Source organism: Salmo salar, chromosome 27, assembly GCF_965601325.2.
Source record: "Salmo salar chromosome 27, fSalSal1, whole genome shotgun sequence".
NCBI classification, from domain to species: Eukaryota; Metazoa; Chordata; class Actinopteri; order Salmoniformes; family Salmonidae; genus Salmo; species Salmo salar.
Genome location: NC_138317.1, coordinates 39,825,308 through 39,852,101, shown reverse-complemented (window position 1 = coordinate 39,852,101; position 26,794 = coordinate 39,825,308). Strand labels below are relative to the sequence as shown.

The following is a 26,794-nucleotide window of genomic DNA, read 5'->3' as shown; positions in this document are numbered from 1 at the left end:
ATCACAAATGACTCCATATCCTCTATTGTACATCACAAATGACTCCCTATTCTCTATTGTGAATCACAAATGACTCCCTATTCTCTATTGTACATCACAAATGACTCCCTATCCTCTATTGTACATCACAAATGACTCCCTATTCTCTACATAGTGCACTACTTTTGACCAGAGCTCTATTGGCACTGGTCAAAAGTAATGCACTATATAGGTAATAGGGAGCCATTTGGGACACAGCCAGGGATTCAGGGAGTAACCTAAGAGCAGTGCCCCCTGACCTGGCTGGCTGACTGGCTAACTGGCTGGATGACTTGCTGGCTGACTGGCTAGCTGGCTGGATGACTTGCTGGCTGACTGGCTAACTGGCTGGATGACTTGCTGGCTGACTGGCTAGCTGGCTGGCTGACTGGCTAACTGGCTGGATGACTTGCTGGCTGACTGGCTAACTGTCTGGATGACTTGCTGGCTGACTGGCTAGCTGGCTGGCAGACTTGCTGGCTGACTGGCTAACTGGCTGGATGACTTGCTGGCTGACTGGCTAACTGGCTGGATGACTTTCTGGCTGACTGGCTAGCTGGCTGGCTGACTTTCTGGCTGACTGGCTAGCTGGCTGGCTGACTTGCTGGCTGACTGGCTAACTGGCTGGATGACTTGCTGGCTGACTGGCTAACTGGCTGGATGATTTGCTGGCTGACTGGCTAACTGGCTGGCTGACTGGCTGGCTGACTGGCTGGCTGGTCCCAGTTCCACTAGTTCCCTTCCTCTCCCTGAACAGTAGTACTTTTAAGACCCTACTCCTTCCATCAGTGTCTACAGTAATTGACTTGACTTTTTTCTGTAGTGATGCTTTAGTTATTCATTGACATTGTGTGTATGTGTGTGACAAAGCCTTGGTTTAGTTCACCTATAGTGAAGTGTAGAGATGCAGAACCAGAGCGGTTGACCTGACTACTAACTTGTGTTCTTTGAGCTGAGGATTTCTGAATGCCTCCAGGCGTGTGGTTGTAACGTGTTCACTGACTGGACACTGTCTGAGACTGAACACTGCAGGTATAGACCAGTTTACCAATATATAGATGTAGACTACAGTGGCTCATAAATATCATGTCTTTGTCCTTTGTCAAGCTTAGCTGTTTGTTCTGTGTAGCTTTAAGCAAGGATGTTTGTCAGATGTGTCAATGAATGCATTTTTTGGATATAAATATAACATTGATTGTGTTTAAAATGTGTGTCTTGTGTCTTTTTCCTCCAGCCTGTCCAGGTAGACCAGAAGGAAGACCCTGACACTGAGAAAGACTCTGAGGAAGAGGGGGGAGAGACAGATAAGGAAAAAAGAGAAGAGGACAGTGCCCAGGAGAAGGAGAAAGAGGAGGAGGAGCCTGAGGGAGAAGGAGAGAAAGAGGGAGTTGAGAAGACAACAGAGGAAGACGCTCAACCTCCTAAGCCTCCTCGTCGACCCAAGATCATGCAAATTAAAGTTACACTGCTGGACGACACTCTGTTTGAGTGTGAGCTGGATGTAAGTCCCAATATTACCAAATCATTCCTTTATTCTAGTTGGAAACCTGGCATACATAGCCTGGGGGATCCAGGACGGTTTGTGCTGTCTAGCCAAATCTTATGGAGTTGTCATGCCATGTTTGGCCTGGCTGTTTGGCCTGGCTGTTTGACAGGGCTGTTTGACAGGGCTGTTTGGCAGGGCTGTTTGGCAGGGCTGTTTGACAGGGCTGTTTCACAGGGCTGTTTGACATGGCTGTTTGGCAGGGCTGTTTGGCAGGGCTGTTTGACAGGGCTGTTTGACATGGCTGTTTGACATGGCTGTTTGACTTGGCTGTTTGTCATGGCTGTTTGACTTGGCTGTTTGACCGGGCTGTTTGACAGGGCTGTTTGGCAGGGCTGTTTGGCAGGGCTGTTTGACAGGGCTGTTTGACATGACAATTTGATTTGGCAAGACAGCACAACCATCCCTGGGACCTCCAGGCTAGGGATACATCCAGTATTGAATGAAACGATCCTCCACCACTACTCAGACAATGTTTTTGTCATTGCTCAGCAGCAGCCTAACTAACAGCCTGAGCTTCCTCTCTCCTAATTCATGTTTTACTGCAATAGGGACCTACAGTTAACTCATACGTCCCAAAGTAGTGCACTATATAGGGAATAGGGTGTCAATAGGGACACATATGTCTCACACAGTTAATTACTGGCTTTTTGGGTGTCTGTAACTATTTCTTCTCCTTGTGTCTGTGTCTGGCCTTTAGAAAACATGCCCAGCACACAGACTGGTTTATTATGGCTCTCTGTGAAATATCTCTCCTGCCTATAGAAACATGCCAAAGGTGTGGAGCTGTTCACCAAGGTGTGTGACCACCTCAACCTGCTGGAGAGAGACTACTACGGCCTGGCCATCTGGGAGTCGCCCTCCATGAAGGTCAGTAGCTCTGAGACAATGTTCTGCTCTTTAACTAATGTCTGTCTGTTACTACACTGTTACTAATATTACTGGTGTGACCACACCTGTACCTGTACATTCCCACAAAGATGTACATATTATACACGCCCCTCTCTGATTCAAGAGGTTAAATGTGGAAGACACATTTCAGTTGAAGACATTGTACAACTGACTAGGTATCTCCCTCTTTCCTCATGGTTTCCTCCTAGTGTTTGATGTTCAGTTTTTAAAAAGTGCAATGTCTTGAGTCCTTGTTTTTGTTTCTGATGATTGTCCTACTTCTGCTCCACAGACCTGGATGGATTTCACCAAGGAGATCCGCAGACAGGTCCAAGGTGAGGGGGTGAATGCGTAGCTTCTGCTCTGCTCTCATTGTGTGTGTGTATAGGGGCCTGTCTTGTAACCTCTCGCTAAATGAATGGAAGTTATACTGTGGGTGCGGTTCGTTCGTAAATTGTGGCTCCAGACTCTGTGTGTCCTGGGCCTTTCGTAAATTCAGAGTGTTTCTCTCTCGCAGCGATCAGAGCGCAGAGATCAGAGCTCTGATCTCACAACGGAAGTCAAGCACCACCAGTTAACTGCCTAAAGTTGGCTGGCTTGCTATATTTTCCCTCAAACGTACCCTGAATGGAGAAAGGCTAATAAGCACACTGCCTTGTACACCTCACCGTGACACTCCCATTTCATTTTCTGCTCCACCTACATAGGTGCAAAGTTAGACAAGATCTGTGCAGACGCACAATCATGTACAGGTGAGACGAAAATACCGTCGTCATTCATTACTCAGGGGGTTATTCATTAGTGCACACCGTAGCTAAACGTTTTGTAACGAAAATGAGGGTTTCTTATTGGACAAGTTCATGTTAGTCCCTAACAGTCCGTTTGGTGCCTATTGAATATGACCCAAGTTTTTTTTTTTTTTACATCGCTATGCATGTTTTAGCGAGAGGAAAATGTTACCATGATTTGAATGTGTTTTGATGCCAGATTTTTTTCCTCAGGTACCAATTATGACTTCACCTTCAATGTGAAGTTCTATCCTCCTGACCCAGCCCAGCTTTCTGAAGACATCACCAGGTAAACCTCTACCTGCTCCTCCGTTTGGTTTCTCTCTGCTAGGTGTGCTCTCTGTCTCTTCCCAGAAAAACAAAATTGGTTCTGTGAAAGTTCCCAGAACATTTGTTAGGTCGCGGCAAATGTTCTCATAACACAAAAACTGTCCAGTCGTGCTGATGATTATAGAATATTTGATTAAGACATTCACCTGATGCTAGAAAAACGTTCCTAGAACACATTTAACTGGTTCTTTAAAAGATGATCAGAATGTTTCATTAGGTTTCTGGGAACATTGTGGGGATATGATAAGAGGTTCCCAAAACACTAAAACTGTCCAGTTATGCTAACATTCAGATAGTGTTTGTATCAGGGTACACAAAACAGTCCTTTGATTTTGCAAGAATGTTGACAAAATATCCTGTCTGAGTTCTTTAAAGATTTCCAAAACAGTGAATTAGGTTGTGGGAACAGTGTGGTTACATTACAAGTGATAGGTTCCCAAAGCACAAAACTTGCTTGGTTGTGATGACATTCATACAATGTTTAAGTTCATTTAAGACATTCCTATATTGTTGTAAGAATGTTGACAGAACACCTGGTCTAAGTTATTTAAAGGTTCCCAGAACATTCACACAAATGTTCCACAATTTCCAAATAAGTGTGTTTTTATGACATTCATGGCATATTGGTTTTAGGTTTAACATAATATTTAATTGATGTTCACCCAATATACATTTGACCCTGTCTTAGAGGTCCTCAGAACATTTCAAGAACATTTTATATTTAAGTTTGACTATTATTATTACCACAGCATTCTCAGTATGCAAATGTACAGCTCCTTAAAACGCATTGGAATACATCCTCATTATGCTTCTCTCCAGATTCAATGTCAATTCACATTTGAAGGTGATACAGAAGACACATGGCATCATCCCTACGGTGAAGCATGGTGGAGGCAGCATCATGCTGGGGGGATGTTTTTCAGTGGCAGGGACTGGGAGACTAGTCAGGATCGAGGGAAAGATGAACGGAGCAAAGTACAGAGAGATCCTTGATGAAAACCTGCTCCAGAGTGCTCAGGACCTCAGACTGGGTTGAAGGTTCACCTTCCAACAGGACAACGACCCTAAGCACACAGACAAGACAACACAGGAGTGGCTTCGGGACAAGTCTCTAAATATCCTTGAGTGGCACAGCCAGACACCGGACTTCAACCTGATCGAACATCTCTGGAAAGACCTGAAAATAGCTGTGCAGCGATGCTCCCCATCCAACCTAACATAGCTTGAGAGGATCTGCAATGAAGAATGGGAGAAACTCTCCAAATCCAGGTGTGCCAAGCTTGTAGCGTCATAACCAAGAAGGCTGTAATCGCTGCCAAAGGTGCTTCAACAAAGTACTGAGTAAAGGGTCTGAATACTTATGTAAATGTTATATTTCAGTTTTGTATTTTTTATAGATTTGCAAAAACTTCAAAAAAATTGTTTTTGCTTTGTCATTATGGGGTATTGTGTGTAAAATATATTTAATCCATTTTAGAGTAAGGGAATTGTAAGGGAAAACCCATTCTGAAAAATTACGATACATAATAAATATATCAAAACAAATTAATGTTCAATGCAATAATCTTTTATTGAGTTAAGGTCCAATGCTGGCATTTTTATCTCAATATCAAATCATTTCTGGGTAACAATTAAGTACCTTACTGTGATTATTTTCACTTAAAATGGTAACAAAAAAATACACAGCATATGAAGAGGATGGGAACATTTTAATAACTCATAAATTGTGTTCTAACTCGTAAATTGTGTAAAAAATATGGTTGTGTTTGTATGATTTAAATGCTGTTCAAGTGACCTATGAATTAAGTTGAAGTGTGATGTGTGTCTATATCAGCTTCTAGTAGGAATGGGTATGAGAAATCAAACGGATGTCAAAACTCGATCAGAGATCAATTTGATTTTACTTGAAGACAACGTTAACTTGCTTTGACTCTAAGAACAGGCATGTCTGTATATTGAAAAGTTTTTTTCTTTCAACTCGCCAAATTGAGCCCCGTTTCAAATGATCTTTTCCAATCACCAATATATTTTTTGGGGGGTAAATATATTCATTTAAATATATAAACTTTATATATAGATTTTAAAAATGTATATTCCTTTTTTATTATTTTCCCATAACCTTACCACCCATCCCCTAATTTGAGTAAACTAATGAACAACAATACTTGATTTAAAAAATATAAACACAACATGCAACAATTTCAATGATTTTACTGAGTTAGCTGTTCATATAAGCAAATCAGTCAATTGAAATAAATAAATTATGCCCTAATCAATGGATTTCACATGGCTGGGCAGGGGCGCAGCCATGGGTGGGCCTGGGAGGGCATAGGCCCATCCACTTGGAAGCCAGGTCCACACACTGAGGAGCCGGGCCCAGCCAATCAGAATGAGTTTTCCCCCACAAAATACTCCTCAGTTTCATCAGCTGTCTGGGTGGCTGGTCTCAAACGATCCCGCTTGGGGCGGCAGGTAGCCTAGTGGTTAGAGCGTTGGGCCAGTAACCGAAAGGTTGCTAGATCAAATCCCAGAGCTGACAAGGTAAAAATCTGTCGTTCTGCCCCTGAACAAGGCAGTTAACCCACTGTTCCTAGGCTGTCATTGTAAGTAAGAATTTGTTCTTAACTGACTTTCCTAGTTAAATAAAGGTTAAAAAAAGTAATAAAAAAAATGTGAAGAAGCCAGATGTGGAGGTCCTGGACTGGCGTGGTTACACATGGTCTGCAGTTGTAAGGCCGGGTTGGACGTACTGCCAAAAAACGACGTTGGAGGCGGTTTATGGTAGAGAAATGAACTTTCATTTCTCTGGCAACAGCTCTGGTGGACATTCATGCAGTCAGCATGCCAATTGCACGATCTCTGAAGATCATTCAGTTTTGATTTCTAATTTCCATATATTTTTCAATTGTGCTGTGATGTTTCACAAATGTTCTAAATCTTTCTATTCTCATAGTTTCTACAGATTGTAAATTAAATATAAACATTTTTTCTAAGAGTATTATTATATAATTGATCGATTGACTAGGACTTTTGAAATCACCAGCAGTGCTATTTGCGGAGTTAGCTCCAGGTAAATGTTGCAATTCTTTAGCCATTCCTGAACCTGCCTCCAAATACAAGCTAGATATTGGCAGTACCAAAACAAGTGATCTAATGATTGTGTCTCTTCGCAGCAAAATCTGCAGAGCTGGGATGGTTGTATTCCCCATATATATAGCATTCTATTGGTTGCAAGGATTTTGTATAATAATTTGTAAAAAATTATTAGAAAGATTAGCAAATTTAGGCATGACATGCCAGAAACAAACACTGACAACACACATCCAAGTATATCTGACCAAATTATGAAAGACAAGCGTTGTAATTTTGAATTCTGTAAAGTGAGTGTGGTAGAGATGACGTTTTTTGTTGTTGTCTATCAACAATGACAAGCCACCAGGGTCTGACAACTTGAATGGAAAATTACTGAGGATAATAGCGGACGATATTGACACTCCTATTTGCCATATCTTCAATCTAAGCCTACTAGAAGATGTGCCCGTAGGCCTGGAGGGAAGCAAAAGTCATTCCGCTACCTAAGAATAGTAAAGCCCCCTTTACTGGCTTAAATAGCCGACCAATCAGCCTATTACCAACCCTTAGTAAACTTTTGTAAAAAATGGTGTTTGACCAGATACATTGCTATTTTACAGTAAACAAATTGACAATTGGGAGCTGTTTTGTTAGACTTCAGTGTGGCTTTTGACTTTATCGATCATAGCCTGCTGCTGGAAAAGACGTATGTGTTATGGCTTTACACCCTCAGCTATATTGTGGATGAAGAGTTACCTGTCTAATAGAACACAGAGGGTGTTCTTTAATGGAAGCCTCTCCAACATAATCCAGGTAGAATCAGGAATTCCCCAGGGCAGCTGTCTAGGCCCCTTACTTTTTTCAATCTTCACTAAAGACACTGTAAAGCCAGTGTGACTATGTATGCTGATGACTCAACACTATACACGTCAGCTACTACAGTGATTGAAAATAACTGCAACACTTAACAAAGAGCTGCAGTTAGTTTCAGTGTAGGTGGCTAGGAATAAGTTAGTCTTACAATTTTCTAAAACTAAAAGCATTGTATTTGAGACAAGTCATTCACTAGACCCTAAACCTCAACTAAATCTTGTAATAAATAATGTGGAAATTGAGCAAGTTGAGGTTACTAAACTGCTTGGAGTAGTACAACAGTAGCTAAGACGGGGAGAAGTCTGTCCATAATAAAGCTCTAGTCTACCTTCTTAACAGCACTATAGACATGGCAGTTCCTACAGGCCCTAGTATTGTCGCACCTGGACTACTGTTCAATCGTGTGGTCACGTGCCACAAAAAAGGAAAATTGCAATTGGCTCAGAACAGGGCAGCACGGCTGGTCCTTGGATGTACACAGAGAGCTAATATTAATAATATGCACGTCAGTCTCTCCTAGCTCAAAATGGAGGAGAGACTGACTTCATCACTACTTGTATTTATGAGAGGTATTGACATGTTGAATGCACCGAGCTGTCTGTTTGAATTACTGGCGCACAGCTCGGACACCCATGCATACCCCACAAGACATACCACCAGAGGTTTCTACACAAAGTCCAGAACAGACTATGGGAGGCGCACAGTACTACATAGAGCCATGACTACATGGAACTCTATTCCACATCAAGTAATCAAGTAAAACAGATAAAAATACATCTTATAGAACAGCGGGGACTGTAACATACGCACTATATACAGGACTGCCGCTGACTGGATGTTTTTTGTTTGCCGCACCATTCTCAGGAAACCCTAGACACTGTTGTGCATGAAAAGCACATTACATTTTTGTGAATGGCGTTGTTTACCTAATACACTATCCGGTGAGGATATATTGCGTCACCATCAATGAAATATTATTTATTTGCTATGAACGTCATAAAAACAGACTTATTTGGAAATTGTGGAACATTATGCAACATTGTGGGAATGTTTTGTGCAACCTTAGTGAATATTTAAAAAATATTCTTGAAACGTTAGGGGAATGTCCTGCGCAACCTACCTTGAACATTGTATGAATATAAACACTTTCCAACAACCTAATTAAATGTCCTGGGGACTTTTTTTTTAAGAACTCAGAAAGGCTGTTCTATCAACATTCTTGCAACATCAAAGGAAATTGTTGTGCACCCTGATACAAACGTAATCTTAATGGCAACACAACTGGACAGTATTAGTGTTTTGGGAACCTACCTCTTGTTATATCCCCACAATGTTAGAGAACCTTTAAAAGAACAGAAGAAATGTGTTCTGGGAACATTCTTGTAACATCAGGTGAATGTTTTAAACAAACATTGCATAATCATCAACAGGACTGGACAGTTATTGTGTTTTTTCAGTTTTTGCCACAACCTAAGAAATGTTCTGGGAACTTTCACAGAATCAATTTTGGTTTGCTGGGAAAACATTACTGGGAAAACATTACTGCTACATTGTGTTATTGCATTACTTTCAAACCTTTTAGGGGGGAATGTTCTGTGTTGGTCGTTACAGATTTTGTGCATAATGTTATGAGGATATTTTCCAAGGATATTTCATTCGGAGAAAAAAAAATTGTGAAAGAAATATTTTGTTATCAAAAACATTATTTTGGGATGTTATCCTAATGTTAGATAAACCCTAACTAGAACTTCATGGAATGTTAGCTAATGTTCTGGGAAAGTTGCCGGTTTGCTGGGTTGTTTATCATTGCCCCAATTTCTCTGTATCCCTCTCAGTCTCTCCTCACCTCCCTCCCTTTCAATCACTGTCCCTCTAATCCTCACCTGAGTTCATGAATCTAATTGCACCCAGAGTAATTTCATCCTGCATCCTGCCTCCCACCCACCTCCACCCCATCCATGATTACATAAACAACCCGGCTTAAGTCTAATTAACGGCATCACACTGGGAGTGCTGCCTGTGCCTTTGTCCCAAATGGCACCCTATCTCCTATATAGTGGACTACTTTTGATCATAGCCCTGTGGGAAATAGGGAATAGGGTGCCATTTGGGATGCATTATCTTTCTGCTGCTGCTTCCAGGAAGCCCTGTGGTCTGTGACTTCACGCTGACCCCTAGCTGTGTTTGTGTACAACAGGTGTGTTTGTGTACGTCAGGTATTCTTGGTAGGACAACGGTAGCAAATATATACTGAACAAAAATATAAATGCAACATGTAAGGTGTTCATCCCAGAAATATTCCATATGCACAAAAATCTTATTTCTCTCAAATTTTGTGCACAAATTTGATTACAGGCTGTAGGGTGGCATACAATTGGTCCAGCGTCGTCCAGGTTTGGCCAGGCATAGGCCATCATTGTAAATAAGAATTTGTTCTTAACTTACTTGCCTAGTTAAAGGTTAACCTCTATGGGCTAGGCGGGACGAATTCGTCCCACCTACGTAACAGCCAGTTGAAGCCTGTGGCGCGATTTTCAAATACCTTAAAAATCCTATTACTTCAATTTCTCAAACATATGACTATTTTACAGCTATTTAAAGACAAGACTCTCGTTAATCTAACCACACTGTCCGATTTCAAAAAGGCTTTACAACGAAAGCAAAACATTAGATTATGTCAGCAGAGTACCAAGCCAGAAATAATCAGACACCCATTTTTCAAGCTAGCATATAATGTCACAAAAACCCAGAAGACAGCTAAATGCAGCACTAACCTTTGATGATCTTCATCAGATGACACACCTAGGACATTATGTTATACAATACATGCATGTTTTGTTCAATCAAGTTCATATTTATATCAAAAAACAGCTTTTTACATTAGCATGTGACGTTCAGAACTAGCATACCCCCGCAAACTTCCGGCGAATTTACTAACAATTTACTAAATTACTCACGATAAACGTTCACAAAAAGCATAACAATTATTTTAAGAATTATAGATACATTACTCCTCTATGCACTCGATATGTCCGATTTTAAAATAGCTTTTCAGTGAAAGCACATTTTGCAATATTCTAAGTACATAGCCCGGCATCACAGGGCTAGCTATTTAGACACCCAGCAGGTTTAGCACTCACCAATATCAGATTTACTATAAGAAAAATGGTCTTACCTTTCCTGTTCTTCATCAGAATGCACTCCCAGGACTTCTACTTGAATAACAAATGTAGGTTTGGTCCAAAATAATCCATAGTTATGTTCCAACAGCGACGTTTTGTTCGTGCGTCCCAGACACTATCCCAATGGTAAATAACGGTCGAGCGCACGGCGCATTTCGTGACAAAATATTTCTAAATATTTCATTACCGTACTTCGAAGCATGTCAACCGCTGTTTAAAATCAATTTTTATGCAATTTTTCTCGTAAAAAAGCGATAATATTCCGACCGGGAATCTGCAATTAGATAAACAGCCGAAGGAAAATATATCACTGGGTCGAATCGGGCACGCGCCTAATTCCATTGTCCTCTGATGGGCCACTTGGCAAAGGCGATAATGTGTTTCAGCCTGAGGCTGCCTCGTCATCGTTCAGGTTTTTCCCGGGCTCTGAGAGCCTATTGGAGCCCTAGGAAATGTCACGTTACAGCTAAGATCCTGACTCTTCAATAAACAGAAGCAAGAACAACAACACCTTGTCAGACAGGCCACTTCCTGCATGAAACCTTCTCAGGTTTTTGCCTGCCAAATGAGTTCTGTTATACTCACAGACACCATTCAAACAGTTTTAGAAACTTTAGGGTGTTTTCTATCCATATGTAATAAGTATATGCATATTCTAGTTACTGGGTAGGAGTGGTAACCAGATTAAATCGGGTATGTTTTTTATCCGGACGTGAAAATACTGCCCCCTATCCCAAACAGGTTAAATAAAAAAAATAATAATAATTACATCCCTGTTAGTGAGAATTGATCCTTTGTCAAGGTAATCCATCTACCTGACAAGTGTTGCATATCAAGAAACTGATTAAACAGCATGATCGTTACACAGGTACACCTTGTGCTGAGCACAATGAAAGGCCACTCTAAAATGTGCAGTTTTGTCACAAAACGCAATGCCAAAGATATCTCAAGTTTTGAGGGAGCATGCAATTGGCATGCTCACTAAAGGATAGTCCAACAGAGCTGTTGTGTCACGACTGATTTGGACCGGTGTAGAGGCGGAATCAGATGCAGGAGACAGAGGTGCTGGAGGTGAGTGTCTTTTAATGAACTGACACACACAAACGCCGAAAAGCACAGGGCGCTACACAAAGTTTGCCTGGGAGAAACACTTTCCCATAAAACACAAAAAATATATATTCCACGGCACAAAAGGCAAGGAGCGCAGCCCGGTAAATCCTTTGACAAAACTGTCGGAAATAAACAATCCCGCACAAAATCCCAACTGAAAACACACATTAAATAAGCCCCCACTAATGACAGACACAAAACAGGTGCGGAACAGACAGACAAAACTAAAAGACACAGAACAACGATCGGTGGCAGCTAATAGGCCGGCGACGACGACCGCCGAGCGCCGCCCGACCGAGGAGGGGCGCCACTTTCGTTGGATCCTGTGACATGTTGTTAATTTCTCTACCATAAGCCACCTCAAACAACGTTTTTGAGAATTTGGCAGTACGTCCAACCGGCCTCACAACCATAGACCATGTGTATGGCGTCGTGTGGGCGAGCGGTTTAATGATGTTAACATTGTGAACACAGTGCCCCATGTGGTGGCGGTGGGGTTATGGTATGGGCAGGCATAAGCTACGGACAAGGAACACAATATATCAAATCAAGTCAAACTTTATTTGTCACATGTGCCGAATACTGTGAAATATTTACTTACAAGACCTTAACCAACAGTGCAGTTCAAGAAGAGTTAAGAAAATATTTACCAAATAAACTAAAATTAAAAGTAACACTATAACATCATTTTTATTTAAATGCACAAAAAAATACTGTGAAGAAATCCTGAGGCCCGTTGTGAGGCCCATTTTTTTAAGGTATCTGTGACCAACAGATGCATATCTGTATTCCCAGTCATGTGAAATCCATCGATTAGGGCCTAATTCATTTATTTCAATTGATTGATTTCCTCATATGAACTGTAGCTCAGTAAAATCGTTGACATTTTTGCATGTTGCGTTTTATATTTTTGTTAAACATATATTATTGTTAACACAAACTTCCATTGTCCTACCAAGAGTCATTTCATCTACAGTTGGCTCGATTGTCAGTGCACCTTGGTTTGAAAACGACTTAGCCACAGCCCTTTATTTTTATCTTCGCATGGTCAGGTACTACCTGTGTCTCCAGCTGCGTAAGGACATCCTGGGGGGCCGTCTACCCTGCTCCTTTGTCACGCTGGCTCTTCTGGGTTCCTACGCACTGCAGTCAGAGCTGGGGGAGTACGACCCAGAGACACACGCACCAGACTACGCCAAGGACCTGAGGCTGGCCCCGGGACAAACCAAGGAGCTAGAGGAGAAAGTCATGGAGCTGCATAAAACATACAGGTCAGGAGGGGTTTTAACACACACACAAACACAGACACACACACACACACACACACACACACACACACACACACACACACACACACACACACACACACACACACACACACACACACACACACACACACACACACACACACACGTTCCCAGTATACTCAGCAGAATGCCCCCCCCCCCCCCCCCCCCCCCACACACACACACACTCACTGACTTAGAGACACATTTTCCCAGTATACTCAGCAGAATGCCCACACACACACACACTGACTTTTTAAAATTAAATGTCCCCCTTTATTTAACCAGGTAAGCTAGTTGAGAACAAGTTCTCATTTACGACTGCGACCTGGCCAAGATAAAGCAAAGCAGTGCAACACAAACAACAACACAGAGTTACATATGGAATAAACAAGCGTACAGTCAATAACACAATAGGGAAAAAAGAACGTCTATATACAGTGTGTGCAAATGGCATGAGGAAGTAAGGCAATAAATAGGCCATAGTTGCGAAGTAATTACAATTTAGCAAATTAACACTGGAGTGATAGATGAGCAGATGGTGATGTGCAAGTAGAAATACTGGTGTGCAAAAGAGCAGAAAAGTAAATAAAAACAATATGGGGATGAGGTAGGTAGATTGGGTGGGCTATTTACAGATGGGCTATGTACAGCTGCAGTGATCGGTTAGCTGCTCAGATAGCTGATGTTTAAAGTTAGTGAGGGGAAATATAAGTCTCCAGCTTCAGCGATTTTTGCAATTCGTTCCAGTCATTGGCAGCAGAGAACTGGAAGGAAAGGCGGCCAAAGGAGGTGTTGGCTTTGGGAATGACCTGTGACATATACCTGCTGGAGCGCGTGCTACGGGAGGGTGTTGTTATTGTGACCAGTGAGCTGAGATAAGGCTGAGCTTTACCTAGCATAGACTTATAGATTACCTGTAGCCAGTGGGTCTGGCGACGAATATGTAGCGAGGGCCAGCCGACTAGAGCATACAGGTCGCAGTGGTGGGTAGTATAAGGGGCTTTGGTGACAAAACGGATGACACTGTGATAGACTGCATCCAGTTTGCTGAGTAGATTATTGGAAGCTATTTTGTAAATGACATCGCCAAAGTCGAGGATCGGTAGGATAGTCAGTTTTACGAGGGTATGTTTGGCGGCGTGAGTAAAGGAGGCTTTGTTGCGAAATAGGAAGCCGATTCTAGATTTAATTTTGAATTGGAGATGTTTAATATGAGTCTGGAAGGAGAGTTTACAGTCTAGCCAGACACCTAGGTATTTGTAGTTGTCCACATATTCTAAGTCAGAACCGTCCAGAGTAGTGATGCTAGTCGGGCGGGCGGGTGTGGACAGCGAACGGTTGAAGAGCATGCATTTGGTTTTACTAGCATTTAAGAGCAGCTGGAGGCCATGGAAGGAGTATTGTATGGCATTGAAGCTCCTTTGGAGGTTAGTTAACACAGTGTCCAAAGAAGGGCCAGATGTAAATAGAATGGTGTCGTCTGTGTAGAGGTGGATCAGGGAATCACTCGCAGCAAGAGCGACATCGTTGATATATACAGAGAAATTGAACCCTGTGGCACCCCAATAGAGACTGCCAGAGGTTCGGACAACAGGCCCTCCGATTTCACACACTGAACTCTGTCTGAGAAGTAGTTGGTGAACCAGGCGAGGCAGTCATTTGAGAAACCAAGGCTGTTGAGTCTGCCAATAAGAATTCGGTGATTGACAGAGTCGAAAGCCTTGGCCAGGTCGATGAAGATGGCTGCACAGTACTGTCTTTTATCGATGGCGGTTATGATATCGTTTAGTACCTTGAGCGTGGCTGAGGTGCACCCGTGACCAGCTTGAAAACCGGATTGCTCAGCGGAGAAGGTACGGTGGGATTCGAAATGGTCAGTGATCTGTTTATTAACCTCTCTAGGGCCAGTGGGACGATTTCGTCCCACCTATGTAACAGCCAGTGGAATCCCGTGGCGCGTTATTCACATACCTTAGAAATGCTATTACTTCAATTTCTCAAACATATGACTATTTTACACCATTTTAAAGACAAGACTCTCGTTAATCTAACCACACTGTCCGATTTCAAAAAGGCTTTACAACGAAAGCAAAACATTAGATTATGTCAGCAGAGTACCCAGCCAGAAATAATCAGACACCCATTTTTCAAGCTAGCATATAATGTCACATAAACCCAAACCACAGCTAAATGCAGCACTAACCTTTGATGATCTTCATCAGATGACAATCCTAGGACATTATGTTATACAATACATGCATGTTTTGTTCAATCAAGTTCATATTTATTTCAAAATCCAGCCTTTTACATTAGCATGTGACGTTCAGAACTAGCATACCCCCCGCAAACTTCCGGTGAATTTACTAAATTACTCACGATAAACGTTCACAAAAAACATAACAATTATTTTAAGAATTATAGATACAGAACTCCTCTATGCACTCGCTATGTCCGATTTTAAAATAGCTTTTCGGTGAAAGCACATTTTGCAATATTCTAAGTAGATAGTCCGGCATCACAGGGCTAGCTATTTAGACACCCACCAAGTTTAGCCCTCACCAAAGTCAGATTTACTATAAGAACATTTTTATTACCTTTGCTGTTCTTCGCCAGAATGCACTCCCAGGACTTCTACTTCAATAACAAATGTTGGTTTGGTTCAAAATAATCCATAGTTATATCCAAATAGCGGTGTTTTGTTCATGCGTTCAAGACACTATCCGAAAGGGTAAAGAAGGGTGACGCGCCCGACGCGTTTCGTGACAAAAAAATCGAAATATTCCATTACCGTACTTCGAAGCATGTCAACCGCTGTTTAAAATCAATTTTTATGCAATTTTTCTCGTAAAAAAGCGATAATATTCCGACCGGGAAACCGTGTTTTAGTACAAAGAGAGAGAAAATAAAAACATGGGGTCGCCTCGTGCACGCGCCTCAGTCTCATTGTCCTCTGATAGACCACTTACCAAAGGCGCTAATGTTTTTCAGCCAGGGGCTGCAAAGACGTCATTCAGCTTTTTCCCGGGTTCTGAGAGCCTATGGGAGCCGTAGGAAGTGTCACGTTACAGCAAAGATCCTACGTTTTCAATAAAAAGAGTCAAGAAGCCCAAGGAATGGTCAGAGAGGGCACTTCCTGTACAGAATCTTCTCAGGTTTTTGCCTGCCATATGAGTTCTGTTATACTCACAGACACCATTCAAACAGTTTTAGAAACTTTAGGGTGTTTTCTATCCAAAGCCAATCATTATATGCATATTCATATTTCTGGGCAGTAGTAATAACCAGATTAAATCGGGTACGTTTTTTATCCGGCCGTGCAAATACTGCCCCCTACCCTCAACAGGTTAACTTGGCTTTCGAAGACTTTAGATAGGCAGGGCAGGATGGATATAGGTCTATAACAGTTTGGGTCTAGAGTGTCACCCCCTTTGAAGAGGGGAATGACCGCAGCAGCTTTCCAATCTTTAGGGATCTCGGACGATACGAAAGAGAGGTTGAACAGACTAGTAATAGGGGTTGCAACAATAGCGGTGGATAATTTTAGAAAGAGAGGGTCCAGATTGTCTAGCCCAGCTGATATGTACGGGTTCAGGTTTTGCAGCTCTTTCAGAACACCTGCTATCTGGATTTTTCGTGAAGGAGAAGCTGGGGAGGCTTGGGCAAGTAGCTGCGAGGGGTGCGGAGCTGTTGGCCGGGGTTGGGGTAGCCAGGTGGAAAGCATGGCATGGCCAGCCGTAGAGAAATGCTTATTGAAATTCTCGATTATTGTGGATTTATCTGTGGTGACAGTGCAGTGGGCAGCGTGGAGGAGGTGCTCTTATTCTCCATGGACTTTACAGTGTCCCAAAACTTTTTGGAGTTAGAGCTACAGGAAGCAAATTTCTGTTTGAAAAACTAGCCTTTGCTTTCCTGACTGACTGCGTGTATTGGTTCCTGACTTCCCTGAAAAGTTGCATATCGCGGGGACTATTCGATGCTAGTGCAGTCCGCCACAGGATGTTTTTGTGCTGGTCGAGGGCAGTCAGGTCTGGAGTGAACCAAGGGCTATATCTGTTCTTAGTTCTACATTTTTTTGAAAGGGGCATGCTTATTTAAGATGGCGAGGAAATTACTTTTAAAGAATGACCAGGCATCCTCGACTGACGGGATGAGGTCAATATCCTTCCAGGATACCCGGGCCAGGTCGATTAGAAAGGCCTGCTCGCAGAAGTGTTTTAGGGAGTGTTTGACAGTGATGATGGGTGGTCGTTTGACCGCGGACCCATAGCGGATGCGGGCAATGAGGCAGTGATCGCTGAGATCCTGATTGAAAACAGCAGAGGTGTATTTGGAGGGCAAGTTGGCCAGGAAAATATCTATGAGGGTGCCCATGTTTACGGATTTAGGGTTGTACCAGGTGGGTTCCTTAATAATTTGTGTGAGATTGAGGGCATCTAGCTTAGATTGTAGGACTGCCGGGGTGTTAAGCATACCCCAGTTTAGGTCACCTAACAGAACAAACTCTGAAGATAGATGGGGGGCAATCAATTCACATATGGTGTCCAGGGCACAGTTGGGAGCTGAGGGGGATTTATAACAGGCGGCAACAGTGAGAGACTTATTTCTGGAGAGATTAATTTATAAAATTAGAAGCTTGAACTGTTTGGGCATAGATCTGAAAAGTATGACAGAACTTTGCAGGCTATCTCTGGAGACGATTGCAACTCCTCCCCCTTTGGCAGTTCTATTTTGACGGAAAATGTTGTAGTTGGGGATGGAAATCTCAGAATTTTTGATGGCCTTCCTAAGCCAGGATTCAGACACGGCAAGGACATCAGGGTTGGCGGAGTGAGCTAAAGCAGTGAGTAAATCAAACTTAGGGAGGAGGCTTCTGATGTTAACATGCATGAAACCAAGGCTTTTTCGGTTACAGAAGTCAACAAATGAGAGTGCCTGGGGACACGCAGGGCCTGGGTTAACCTCCACATCAGCCGAGGAACAGAGGAGGAGTAGGATGAGGGTACGGCTAAAGGCTAGCAAAACTGGTCGTCTAGTGCATTGGGGACAGAGAATAAAAGGAGCAGATTTGTGGGCGTGGTAGAATAGATTCAGGGCATAATGTACAGACGGGTATGGTGGGGTGTGGGTACAGTGGAGGTAAACCCAGGCACCGAGTGATGATAAGAGAGGTTGCATCTCTGGACGGGCTAGTTATGCTGGGTGAGGTCACCGCATGTGTGGGAGGTGGGACAAAGGAGGTATCTGAGGCATGTTGAGTGGGACTAGGGGGTCCACAGTAAACTAAATCAATGATAACTATCCTAAACAACAGTGTACACGGCATATTGACATTAGAGAGAGACATAAAGCGAGGCATAAAGCAATCACAGGTGTTGATTGGGAGAGCTGGCTTAGACAACAACTGGTAAGACAACAGCAGCTAATCAGCTAAGACAACAACAACAGGTAAAATGGTGATGAATGGGCAGAGAGGGTCAGTTAACTACACACAGGGCCTGAGTTCGAGGCTGGGGCCAACAGATAAACAAAAAATAAACAAAATGGAGTACCGTGATTAATGAACAGTCCAGCAGGCATCAGCTATGTAGCCAAGTGATCATAGGGTCCAGTGAACAGCAATATATGGAACAGGGAAGCCACGGGGTAGTCGTTACTACGCTAGCACGCGGGAGATACGTTGTTTAAAGTTAGCAGGCCGGGGTAAGTAGAAGCATCTGCTCCGACGTCCGGCAAAGGGCGGTTGAGGGCACAGCAGATGGAGTTACGTCGGCGGACCAGTCGTGGTGGTATGGCGGGGCGCCGTGTCGACAAAGGGTCCGGGCCAGATGGCGAAATAGGAATTGTAGTTGTAGTAATTTTGTTTGCTAGCCGGGAGCTGCTCCTGGCCCGCGGCTAACTGGTGCTAGCTTCGGGGCAGGGGAATTAGCCACCATAACCACTCGGTAGCAGCTAGCTAGCAGCGATGATCCGATGCAAAGGTCCAGAGCTTATGTCAAGGATCCGGTGGAGTAGTGGATTCTAGCCGTGTTGGGGTAGAGTCCGGGAGGCATCGGCTGAGTAGCCGAGTGATCACAGAGTAGGCTGGGAGGTGGGCCTGGCTCAGGGCTAGCTTCGGGGCTGGGTCACTCGGTGGCAGCTTGCTAGCTGTGAGACAAATGTTCCCAGTATACTCAGCAGAATGTCCACATACACATACACACACACACACACACACACACTTAGAGACAAATGTTCCCAGTATACTCAGCAGAATGCCCACACACATGACCTTCAGATTAGGAGGGAGGGGGTTGTACTGGATGCATAGGGTCACCTGTGTACACTGTTATGTAAATCAGTGTTATGTAAATCAGTCTTATGTAAATCATTGTCACAGCAGGAATGTGCTACTCATAATGAATCTGTAAAGCCAGAGTCATGCTACTGTATGATAACACGTTGCTTCTTTGCTAATATGGTATCTGTTCTGTCTACAGGTCGATGAGTCCAGCACAGGCAGACATGGCCTTTCTGGAGAACGCCAAGAAACTAGCCATGTACGGAGTGGACCTTCACCAGGCCAAGGTAATGTAGAGTCATAACCCAGGCCAAGGTAATGTAGAGTCATAACCCAGGCCAAGGTAACGTAGAGTTACAACCCAGGCCAAGGTAACGTGGAGTCACAACCCAGGCCAAGGTAACGTGGAGTCACAACCCAGGCCAAGGTAACATGGAGTCACAACCCAGGCCAAGGTAACATGGAGTCACAACCCAGGCCAAGGTAACATGGAGTCACAACCCAGGCCAAGGTAATGTAGAGTCACAACCCAGGCCAAGGTAACGTAGAGTCACAAACCAGGCCAAGGTAACGTAGAGTCACAACCCAGGCCAAGGTAACATAGAGTCACAACCCAGGCCAAGGTAACGTAGAGTCACAACCCAGGCCAACCCAGGCCAAGGTAACATACTGTAGGACCACAACCCCAACCTGCATAGCATTACTCATTCAACACAGAAAGTGACAGGCTCCATGTGGAGACTAGCTGGATAAAAAGTCAAAAGGAAGATGCTGCGTATTAACATCACGTTGTTGTTGATGTTGTGAATATAAGTAGGTTCTAACTTGTTTTTAAATGTCAACCTGCAACCGCTATATTCTACTATATTCTACTATATTCCACTATATTCTACTATATTCTACTATATTCCACTATATTCCACTATATTCTACTATATTCCACTATATTCTACTATATTCCACTATATTCCACTATATTGTACTATATTCTACTATATTCTACTATATTCTACTATATTCCACTATATTCTACTATATTCTACTATATTCCACTATATTCTACTATATTCCACTATATTCTACTATATTCCACTATATTCTACTATATTCCACTATATTCTACTATATTCTACTATATTCCACTATATTCTACTATATTCCACTATATTCTACTATATTCTACTATATTCCACTATATTCCACTATATTCTACTATATTCCACTATATTCTACTACATTCCACTATATTCTACCTCCATGGATGATGACGCGTTGGTAGGAGTGCAGGTGTTTCAGCCCAGATTGTCCCTCAGTGTCCCCCTGTCTGTCCACTGGAGGCCAGTTATATCACATCTGTCCTATTAACCACCGAGCAGAGAAGGCTTGATGATGATGATGATGACGATGAAGATATGGTCTGCGTCCCAAATGGCACCCTATTCACATCATAGTACAGTACTTTTCACCAGGGCTCCTCAAAAGTTGTGCACTGTATAGGGAATAGGGTGCCATTTGGGATGCAGATATGGTATTTAACATGGTTATAGCACCCACCCACCTACCTCCTTGCCTGCTGCAGTGTAACCTACGTCAGCTGTGAAGTCAGTGTTTGTGTCTGTTCCAAAAAAAAGGGAGAAACGCGTGCCTCTGTCAGAGCACAGATTTAGTAGCAGAAATGAGGTCAATCTGTTTGCATCAAAACCGGGGATTTAAAATAAAATATGGAAGTAATTATGCTGAAAGGGAAATGGATGCTGCCTCCTGGTGGATGGATGTTGTCATTGCATTAACACGCAGGCCAAGTCAATGGTATAATGTCAGCAATCATGCAAATGGACATCTAGCTGTTGTATTCTCTGTTTTTGGGTGGTCTTTCTTTCTTACTCACTCACACACTCTTCCATCCTTTCTTTTTCTCTCTCAAATCTCTTTCACTTCCTCCCTCCCACCTTCTCCCTCCCTCTCTCCCTCCCCATCCCTCTCTCCAGGATCTAGATGGAGTGGATATTATGCTGGGTGTGTGCTCTGGAGGTTTGATGGTCTACAAGGACAAGCTGAGGATCAACCGGTTCCCCTGGCCCAAAGTCCTCAAGGTCTCCTACAAACGTAGCAGCTTCTTCATCAAGATACGCCCCTCAGAGGTCAAATTTATTTCTGTGTTTGGTTGTTTATTTGGTTGTCTTTTAGCCCACAAGAGGCCTGAACTCCCAGGAGTCAGTTAAACAGTACAGTAATCATAAGTAAAAGTTGAGTTACATGTCAAATCAATAGGTATAGTGGATCTAGTGCAGTGCTACCATCATTCATATGCTTTTGTTTCCAACAGTTGGAGCATTACGAAAGCGCCATTGGTTTCAAACTGCCAAACTACAAGGCCTCCAAGAAGCTGTGGAAAGTGTGTGTGGAGCATCACACCTTCTTCAGGTAACAGAACACATTGTTGAAGCTCCCCATGATAGGTTCTATCATTCTAACTTGTGAAGAACACCGCGTTATTATTTTATTGTATTAAATAGAGAAGGGTCATTACAGTAGTAATACATTATTAGTATGGTTATATAGTAGTTATATGTAGTTGAGTTAGTTACTCACAATGACTAATACTGTATGTGGTTGTTTTACCTACCTTAGTTGAATGCACTGCTAAACTGTTCATGTAGTTAGCTATATTTAAAAGCTAAATTGTGACCAATCGTCTCGATTTCGGGTCTTATGTCGCTACATTTGAAATGGTGTTTTTTACATTGGATAAAAGTAGAGACTCAGAGCTACAACATGGTTTATCATACACTACAGTTGAGAAACAATGGGAAAGACACTTTTTAGAAAATGTCCCTTGAATGTTTGGTACACCTACTGGAGAGCTCTTCTTTATCTCTGCCCATTCAGCATCGTTCGCACCCTCTAAAGCCTTAGCCCCACCAATCTCTTTAAGGATTCACATGGGTGCCACATGGGACGATGGCACACGGTCCCATGTGGCTCAGTTGGTAGAGCATGGTGTTTGCAACGCTATGGTTGTGGGTTCGATTCCCACAGGGGGACCAGTACTGGGAAGAAAAAAAAAATTTATGAAATGTATGAATTCTATGCATTCACTACTGTAAGTCGCTCTGGATAAGAGCATCTGCTAAATGACTAAAATGTAAATATTTAAATGAAGCCATGTACTAAACAACCAAAGATTTCAAGACTAAAGGTTGGTTTATACTATGGGTGTGTTTTTTTAAGTTTAATCTGGAGTGCCAGAGTGCGCTCTGGGCGTTCGTAAATGTATCAGTTATTCTGCGGCCTGAGTGCTCTGAAATCGGAGTAGATAGCCAAAGCGAATTTACCAGCTACGTCTATTAACAGTTGTCACAGTGACATCATGAACATTCTATTGAAATGGTTACTTGCATAGTGGAGTCTTTTGTTTAGACATGTCGCTAAATAGCTAGCTAAACAATGACCCATAATCCCAACTCCTAACATTACTACCCTGCATGAATCTGCAGGTAGCTAACCAACCAGGTTCAATGTTAATTAGCTAACATTAGGCTATAACTAGCAATGCAAATGGCTCTGAGATACGAATAATGTAGCTACACAGATCATACACGTAACGTTAGCTAGTGAGCCAGCAAGCTAACGTTAGCTAGCTAGATAACAGTACAATTTAACTTGAAATGGAAATGACTTTCTGACAAAATTTGAAACATGTAATATCTGAAAATGTAGCTAACTAGACTCTCTTACGCGTATACATGGATGGACGCTTCTCCCTCTTTGTCACGGATGCCATGGTTGCCCTTAGTTTGAAGATGCGGAGACAGGTGTTTTATACAACAGCCTTCTGTGTGTTCTCCTTTCGACTCTGTCTGCATATTTGCAATTAAACGGCAGAATTTTATATATTAGATTTAGATATTTATAGAAATGTTCCTCTGCCTCCTCTGTCCAGACTGACCTCTACTGAGGTGGCTACCACTCCCAGGAAGTTCCTAGCGCTGGGTTCTAAGTTCCGATACAGTGGGCGGACCCAGGCCCAGACCCGCCAGGCCAGCTCTATGATTGACAGGCCAGCCCCCCTGTTCCAACGCTCGGCCAGCAAGAGGAACTCACGCAGCCTGGATGAAGGTTTGTTGAATGGGACTGTGGGTGGGGGAGAGGTGTCTGTGGAGAGAGAGCGAGAGAGAGTCTGACTTGTCCTTGTTTAACTCCAGCCAGATGTTAGTCTCTGTGTTTACTCCAGCCCCTTCCAGAGAGGAAAGAAGAGGGTTTCTGGTTACCATATCAACCACTCACCTCTGTGGTAACATTACCTTGAATTCAACCACCCACCTCTGTAGTAACATTACCTTGAATTCAACCACCCACCGCTGTAGTAACATTACCTTGAATTCAACCACCCGCCTCTGTAGTAACATTACCTTGAATTCAACCACCCGCCTCTGTGGTAACATTACCTTGAATTCAACCACCCACCTCTGTGGTTACATTACCTTGAATTCAACCTCCCGCCTCTGTGGTAACATTACCTTCAGGTACAGTAACAGTACTGGCCCACTTCAGGGTTTATTACCTCTCTTCGCTGGCCTCTTTTCAACCTCTAACATGCTGACCAAACTGGCTCCACACGTGCATCCACGTGCGCCATCGTGCGCATGTTGATTTTGTCTATACCCACCAGATGTGATCAAGACACGCAGGTTAAAATACCAAAACTAACTGCGAACCAGCTATATTAATTTGGGGACAGGTGGAAACACATGAAACATTCATGGACATTTAGCTAGCTTGCTGTTGCTAGTTAATTTGTCCAGGGAGATAAACATTGGGTTGTTATTTTACCTGAAATGTACAAGGCCCTTTTTTTTGGCTGAATCTTTGTAGAATTCTGACCCATTTTGAATCACAAAAACGTGTGTTCTTTACTCTGACAATTCATCCACAGATTAAAAGGGGAAACCTTGTTCGTTTTCTTTGATTAATCTCTCCTCGTTTATTCTTCTGTGGATTTTATATGGTGGTTGGAAACCAACTTTAAGGTGCGTTACTGCCACCAACTGGACTGGAGTGTGGACCTCAGTTCATCTTTCAATCACCCACGTGGGTTAGTATGCTCATACAAAACACTAAGTAGATGGGAGCGGCGGGACTTGCAGTGCGTCAAGCATCTAAAATAGAACCAAGTTGTATTTTAGCGTCTGGCTACACAGACACCAGTTGATGCGCGAGCAGTTTGGATGAAATGATTGAATAACATGTATGTGTACATTTATTTTTGTAACTGTTGTGCACGCAACGCGGGCGGATTGTTTAGCATGTAAGAGGTACTAGTCCTCTTCTCCTTTCTCCTCCTCTCCTCCTCTCCGCATCTCCTCTTCTCCTTTCTCCTCTTCTCCACCTCTCCTCCCCTCCTCTCCTCCTCTCCTCCTTTCCCCTCCTCTCCTCCTCTCCTCCTCTCCTCTTCTCCTCTTCTCCTCTCCTCTTCTCCTCTCGTCTCCTTTCCCCTCCTCTTCTCCTCTCCTCTCCTCTTTTCCTCTTCTCCTCCTCTCCTCTTCTCCTTTCCCCTCCTCTCCTCCTCTCCTCTTCTCCTCTTCTCCTCTTCTCCTCCTCTCCTCTTCTCCTCTCCTCTCCTTTCCCCTCCTCTTCTCCTCTCCTCTCCTCTCCTTTCCCCTCCTCTCCTCCTCCTTTCCCCTCCTCTTCTCCTCCCCTCCTCTCCACCTCTCCTCTCCACCTCTCCTCCTCTCTTCCTCTCCTCTTCTCCTTTCCCCTCCTCTCGTCCTCTCGTCCTCTCCTCTCCTCATCTCAGCCTTCTCATCTGGGACACTCTCTCTCTCTTCGTTATTCAACTGCTCCCCATAACATCGGGTTTTATTTCTGCTGACAACATACAGCAGGCAGGGCACAAGCCAGTGATGACGTGTTACCACACAAAACAGCTTCAATGTCTTACTCCCTGTGGGCTCAGGCAGCCTCCACCTGCCACCTAACTGCTGCTGCTACCATTCTCACACCCAGGGCCCGGTTTCCCCATGTCGATGGAACTCAGGCTTACAACTGTATTAACGATCCATCTTTCCTACAACGGCCGAAGATGTAACATGCATTTCCCAAAACACCATGCAGAGAACATTTGCTAAGTGCATGGTTGGAGCATGTGTTGATACCTATAGGATTGAGAGAAAGGAAGCGTTGCTCTCGGGTCAGCTTTCTCCATTCAAATCTAACATTAACATTAGAATTATTCCACAATACTGACAAAGGATCAGGATGATAAAACAGGATGGTTCTGTTTTCATCCTGGAGCTGACCTCATACCTAACCTGAATAACTCTGAGGATGGTTCTGTTGTATCCTGGAGCTGACCTCATACCTAAACTGAATAACTCTGAGGACGGTTCTGTTTTCATCCTGGAGCTGACCTCATACCTAACCTGAATAACTCTGAGGACGGTTCTGTTGTATCCTGGAGCTGACCTCATACCTAACCTGAATAACTCTGAGGATGGTTCTGTTTTCATCCTGGAGCTGACCTCATACCTAACCTGAATAACTCTGAGGATGGTTCTGTTGTATCCTCGAGCTGACCTCATACCTAACCTGAATAACTCTGAGGACGGTTCTGTTTTCATCCTGGAGCTGACCTCGTACCTAACCTGAATAACTCTGAGGATGGTTCTGTTGTATCCTCGAGCTGACCTCATACCTAACCTGAATAACTCTGAGGACGGTTCTGTTTTCATCCTGGAGCTGACCTCGTACCTAACCTGAATAACTCTGAGGACGGTTCTGTTTTCATCCTGGAGCTGACCTCGTACCTAACCTGAATAACTCTGAGGACGGTTCTGTTTTCATCCTGGAGCTGACCTCATACCTAACCTGAATAACTCTGAGGACGGTTCTGTTGTATCACACAAGTATCACACAAGTGAAAGAGACATGGAGTGTCCTCCTCCACCACCAACACTGTGCCCTCCAATCCCCATCCTGTACCTTCCTCAGGTATCCAATCAGAGCTCAGTCAGGACCTTCAACCCCTGTCCCGCCTCAACCTCCCTGAATACTTCGGTTCCACCTTAATTGAGTACACAGCTATGAAATCTCCATAGACCAACACTGTAGAATGTAGAATGGCCTTACTGAAGAACTCAGTGACTTTTAACGGGTTACCGTCATAGGATGCCACCTTTCCAACAAGTCAGTTCCTAAAGTTTCTTCCCTGCTAGAGCTGCCTCGATCAACTGTAAGAGCTGTTATTGTGAAGTGGAAACGTCTAGGAGCAATAATGGCTCAGCCGCGAAGTGGTAGACCACACAAGTTCACAGAACGGGGACCGCCCAGTGCTGTCCTCAATTGCAAAACCCACGACCGAGTTTAAAACGATCTCCGGAAGCAACGTCAGCACAAGAACCGTTCGTCAGTAGCAGCTGCAC

General features: G+C 43.4%; 1 protein-coding gene across 9 annotated transcripts in view; it reads left to right on the top strand.

Annotated features, from left to right (window-relative positions):
- The window catches only part of LOC106589039 (protein 4.1), a 149,022-nt gene that overhangs the window by 66,475 nt on the left and 55,753 nt on the right, over positions 1–26,794 (top strand). For 7 of the 9 annotated variants that reach the window (XR_014382958.1, XR_014382957.1, XM_045709460.2 and 4 more), the window contains exons 3-12: positions 1,253–1,519; positions 2,327–2,431; positions 2,745–2,787; positions 3,160–3,204; positions 3,454–3,529; positions 12,860–13,078; positions 19,573–19,660; positions 21,362–21,514; positions 21,700–21,797; positions 23,317–23,492. Coding sequence is in view for 7 of the 9 variants with exons in the window: in XM_045709460.2 (XP_045565416.2) it covers positions 1,253–1,519; positions 2,327–2,431; positions 2,745–2,787; positions 3,160–3,204; positions 3,454–3,529; positions 12,860–13,078; positions 19,573–19,660; positions 21,362–21,514; positions 21,700–21,797; positions 23,317–23,492 (1,270 nt within the window). In the remaining 2 variants the exon portion in view is untranslated. The remainder of the gene's footprint in view (positions 1–1,252; positions 1,520–2,326; positions 2,432–2,744; positions 2,788–3,159; positions 3,205–3,453; positions 3,530–12,859; positions 13,079–19,572; positions 19,661–21,361; positions 21,515–21,699; positions 21,798–23,316; positions 23,493–26,794) is intronic. The other 2 variants (XM_045709469.2, XM_045709462.2) reach the window with 1 other exon arrangement.